Below are 5709 nucleotides of genomic sequence, written 5' to 3' on the forward strand. Positions count from 1 at the left end.
AAAAAAAAACAAGATGGATGGATGGAAGAGTTGGAAGTCACGTGACAATTCGTTCATAACCAATTGGTATCAACGTGTTCGTGAATCATACGTAGCTGTTTGGTTCTTCGGGATGTTTCAGAGTGGCGGAATGTCAACTGCGAGTAATAGTGGTGGGGGAGGTGGAGGAGGAGGAGGAGGAGGTGGTGGTGGGAGTGGGGGTGGGGGTGGAGGAGGTGGAAATGGGGGTGGTAGTAGCGGTGGAAGTGTTAGTGGAGCTTTAAGTTTAATGGGCTGCGTCAGAGAAGCTTCTCCTCCTCCCCCAAATCATCACCATCATCATTATCATCATCATCATCATCAACATAATCAACAACAACAGCAACAACAACCTCGTGGACTTGGAATTGGTGATTTTTCGTCGAACAGTAGCGTCGATCCTTTACCTAAAGGTCAGTATTAATCAATCAATCAATTAATTAATTAATTAATTTATTTATTTGTTGTTATTGTTGTTGTTAGCAGAGATGTTTTAATTGAATTATAACTGTGAAGTGCGAATGGTAACCAATGTTTTTTCTATTTTATTAATTTTGTTGAAGTTTAGTGACTTCTAGGGATCTTTTTTTTTTTTTTTTTTTTTTTATATGTGAAGTAAAAAGAAAATATATAGAAATTTATTAGTCATACTAATTCAGAATTAATCGGTACGAGTGTTACTACAGTGAGAGATATGTTTACATCGTTGTAACTTTCACTTAATGTATATATATATATTGTAATACCTGGTAGATATACCAGTTTGAACAAAAGATTTGTTCAATCGTCGATTATAAATCGAATTGTGATAGTTTCGTGGATCTTTTTGTTATTTTTTGACTGCGGATTCGATGATTGTGTCATTTTCATTGTTCTTACAAACATTCGACTATTCTCGCCCACGATTGGCCATGACCCACTTTCACGATTTCTATATCCCTCTCTCTCTCTCTCTCTCTCTTTCTTTTTCTGTGTGTCTCTTTTGGTCCAACAAAATTCCAATGTCGAGTATAGCGAGTAGATATAATTTTCTTGATAAAATCTCCTTTAATTTCTCTAAACACTGAAAGGGACCTAATCACACACATACACACACACACACACACATATAAATCGGGTCAAAAATTGTTAAGCCAATTTCTTACAAATGGAACATCGATAGAAATTATTTTTGTAAGTAATCTCGAAGTATATGGATAAATACATATACTGGGTGGGTCTAAAATATTCGTGAATTTGTAATTTTATCATTTGAAAGATAGAAAATTATAGAAAAAAAAATGATAATAATAATTAGTCCGAATAGTCTCGAAAAAGTTTATTAAAGTCGATTTTTTCATAATTTATTTGGAAACTTTTGAGTCACTCTATGTGTAGACTACATTAAGGAGAGTGAAAGAGATGATAAAAAAGGAAATAAGAGAGAAACAAAATTTCCGAGAATATAAAGAGAAAGAAGTTTTAGACTCTGCTATTATTCGCAAAAGTCGCGGCCATTAATGTGATGCTCGAACGATTTTGTCATTGGTCAACCGTGAAAAACAATGTCACGCCTGAATCGTTCCAGATGTATATATACTCAAGTTTCTTCCTATTTTATCATTTGTACTGTACGATTATACTGTAGTAAAGCTCATTAAATTTTTTCTGTACCAAAAAAAAAAAAAAAAAGAGAGAAAAAAGAAAAAAAAATTAAGAAATCGTTTCTAAAAAATAAAAGAAGACAAGTAAACAAATAAATAAATAAATTGTAACATTATTAAAGTGTAATTATATCACAGTATGTAAAAAAGAAATTGTAAGGCCCAAAAAGGCCCAAAATTGTCTACATCACGAGGCCTAAATTCTTTTTTTTTTTTATTTGAATATCAACGTAAAAGTGACTTTATTAATCGATTGAAAATAAAAGTATTATAATTATGATATACTTCAAAAAATCATAAGGCCCAAAAAAGTCCCAACTTCGGACTCTTCGTAAGTCCCAATTTTTTTCTTCTCAATTTTTCCTTCTTTTTTTTTTAAATTTCCATGCAACTGATCAACAAGATATTTTATCAATCGAATAAACAAAACTTACAATTGTAAGATCAAAAAAATCATAAGTCCCAAAAAGTCTATTTAACATAAAAAAAAAAGAAAAAAAGAAAAGAATGACATTCACGTATATAGAAAACAGACAGACACACGTATAAAACTACCTATCGTAATTTAAAATTAAAAATTTATTAAAAAAAAAAAAAAAAAAAAAAAAAATATTCAACTAAAATTGACTGCGTCGATTCTCTTTTCCTTTCTTTTTCTTTCGTTTTCTTTTCTGTCAATAAAAAAAAAAAGAATAATAATAATAATAATAATAATAATAATAATAATAATAATATAATGATACTGAACGTACATGTGTACATTTAATAGATGTACGTATATTCACATACATATACGTACATACACACATATTCACATACTAATACATACAAACGCATACAACGATATTAAAACGTTTTTCAAGTTGACGAGATATATATCGAAACCGATAGAGTTATCAAACGTTTTCTAATCTTATCGATGCCGTTCCCAATGTTATGAGAGACTTGCGATGGTAAAGTCAGTCAGGTGCAGGTATTATAGTATATATGTAGTTAACTTTTTGTTCGTATACTATATAGTTTTACAGTTCTTATAGTGACAATGGAAAATAGGATGAATAGTTTCTTTGAATTAAACGATTTCCTTGGTAAGACGTACCTTTTTCTTTTTATATATATATATATATATATAAAAGAGAGATCTAGGGACATTTTTTTTCTTTATTGTATTTCGTTGCATTCTAATCGATATTATAATAAATTGCGTTAACAATAATGAATGATATTAATTTTATTAAGTGAATTAAAAAAAAAAAAAAAAGAAAGAAAAAAGAGTGATTATTTTCGATATTATTAAATTTATTATTTCGACGTTTTATAAGTATTATTAATAATTATTAATATCCTTGTTAACGTTACGATATAAAATAAATAAATCTATATATATATATATATATATTAATGAAAATTGTCTATTATAAATATTTATTTGTTTAAATATTTTTTTATTATGAAACAAATAAAACTATATATATATATTATTAATTACTAAATTAATTTCTTGATTGTTATTATTATTTTTTTTTAAATAAATATTTAAACTATAATTTTAACTATGATATTAAACAATTTTGAATATATATATATATTCATTCTTTTTTTCTTTTTTTTTTTCTAATCCATTCTAAATAAATAATTTGTCCAAGTATAATGGACGAACTATTAAAAAAAGAAAAAAGAAGAAATAGAACACAATATTTTATTGACATCTATAGAAAGAAAAAAAAAATATTACAAAAAAAAAAAGAGAAAAAAAGAAAAGAAAATTGATTCGATCGATAGAAGAACATGAGATTTTTAAAAAGATTAGAACCATGATCTTAGAAATACTTTATATATATATATATATACGTATACACATGTAATAGATAAGATGAAGAAGCTTTAGAACAGATTAGAAATCATAGAGATAGAAAAGTTGAAAAGAAAAGAAAATTAATTGAAAACTAGTTGACATCGTGGATTTTGCAGAACCAAAAAAACGACGTTTTCATCCACTCAGAGGATTGAGAAAAATTTTTCGAAGGAAAAGTCGTGGCCCGGCTGACGTACGTTTGGTATCTGCACCCGGTACAGTTGGGAATGGCGAACGGGATAGTTCAGAATTGGGACGGATCCCGCGGGAAGATGTCACACTTAGACATCCTGCTGGAAGGGCTGAAGAAGCACGAAGTAGAAGTGCTAGCGAGTTACTCACAGACTCGTGCGATCACGAAAGGTATATTTATTATTATTGTATTATATTTTATTATTATTATATTTTGTTATTATAATTCTTTTTTTAATTCTTTTTCTTTCTCTGTTTGTTTATATACATATATATATATATTTTTTTATTATTATAATAAATGTGTGTATATTTATTATTAATTCGTTTTTCTTTTATATATTTATATTAATATAATTTATATATTGATTACTTTTTTTTTTTTTTTTTTTAGTTTATATTAATATACTTAATATTTGATATTGATAAATATTAAATGTATATTCAGATATTTTCTTTTTTTTTTTTTTTTTTTTTTTTTAAGCGAATTAATTTTCTAACAATTTCAATTTATATATATATATATATATATATATATATATATATATATATTAATATACAAATAAATGTTTAGATATTTATTTTTCTTCTTTCATTTTCTCCATGTTTTTTTTTTTTTTCTTTTTTTCCTTTTCTTTTTTTTCGCTTTAATCCAATCAGTTTCTTAACCATTACAATTTTATATTATTTAAATCAATTTGTCTTCGATTAATTTGATTTAAACCAATTGAAATTTATTCGACGGCTTCCTTTCAAATAAACTTTTCTTCTTCGAATTAATTAATTAACAATCAATTTTCTCAATTCGATTCCTTCGAAATTAATCTTCCTTTCGATCGGCCATTTTGAAATTAATTACTTCACGATTTCGGAAAATTAATAAACCGATTTGACAAAAATTAATTGTCATATTCGTTCATGATAATGATTGGACGAGGATTTATAAATGGACGATAGTAATTGGTGGTGATGGTGGTGGTGGGGGCAGGGTGGGCGGAGCTTATGTATGCGATACGAGACAAAGAGTGGAGGAAAACAAAGAAAGAAAACAAAAAATAAAAATTAAGAAAAAAAAAAAAGAACAATAAAATAAGAAGATGTAATTAATTTCGTATAGTTCAATTATACGAAACTAACTACTCTCTGAAATATTTCATATATTTGCAGCAGTAAAAGAAGTTCAATTTCTTCAATCACTTCGATTGGACTATCATCTCGAAGCTATAGATTGGTTACTCCGGTGAAGCCTCGAAGGTCCTTCAAGCAGTAAATATCTCGATGGAATACACTCCTTTTTTATTGATTATTTAAATTAAAAAAAAAAAATATTTTTATTCTTTTTTTTTTTTTTTTTTTTTTTTTTTTTTTTCTATTAATTTTTGTAATTTATTTTTGTAATTTTCTTTTCATTTTTTTTTTTTTTTTAAATTACAACTCTAATTCGTCACCATTCTTTTTTTTTTTTTTTTGTAATGAAATCGTTTTCATTTTTTATTTATTAACTTTTTTGTTTTAATTTATTATACTTCATTGCCGCACAGTGTCCATTGAGAATTCGTCCTTTTGAATCATTTGTAATTGTAATTTTGTACTCCTCGTTTTTCTACTTCTTTTTTTTTTTTTTTTTTTTTATCTTCGATCATGTGCTATGATGTCCTTGATATCGAATTTTAATGACAATTGCTTCTAATGGGAAGATTTCAAATTTTAATTTGAAGTTATTTTTGCAAGTATTGTCTCTTTGTGTGTGTACGTGTACGTGTATGTGTATGTGTGCGTGTATTTGGGTCTTGTTAATTTTTGTTTGAAAATTTTTCTTTGGGACTGTATCGATCGATTATGATATTCGATTTCAAAGGGTCTTTTATTCTAATGTTACAGTCGAGCCCCGACCCCCTTGACCTCGATTAGATCTGTAACATTTTACATTCTCTTTTCTAACTATATTTCTATAACTGGTTATATGGGATATTGATGACTTTTATTGTCTAATACGAAAGC

The 5709-nt window shown here is 27.0% G+C and overlaps 1 protein-coding gene across 5 annotated transcripts in view; it reads left to right on the plus strand.

Moving 5' to 3' along the window:
- The first annotated feature begins 6 nt into the window (after positions 1–6).
- LOC122637309 (heat shock protein DDB_G0288861-like) overlaps positions 7–5709 on the plus strand; it is a 35555-nt gene continuing 29852 nt past the window's right edge. For 3 of the 5 annotated variants that reach the window (XM_043829329.1, XM_043829330.1, XM_043829334.1), the window contains exons 1-3: positions 7–431; positions 3633–3879; positions 4876–4974. In XM_043829329.1, coding sequence (XP_043685264.1) covers positions 14–431; positions 3633–3879; positions 4876–4974 — 764 coding nt within the window. In that variant the 5' untranslated portion in view covers positions 7–13. The remainder of the gene's footprint in view (positions 432–3632; positions 3880–4875; positions 4975–5709) is intronic. The other 2 variants (XM_043829333.1, XM_043829335.1) reach the window with 2 other exon arrangements.

The sequence above is a fragment of the Vespula pensylvanica genome, chromosome 25 (assembly GCF_014466175.1).
Source record: "Vespula pensylvanica isolate Volc-1 chromosome 25, ASM1446617v1, whole genome shotgun sequence".
Taxonomy (NCBI): Eukaryota; Metazoa; Arthropoda; class Insecta; order Hymenoptera; family Vespidae; genus Vespula; species Vespula pensylvanica.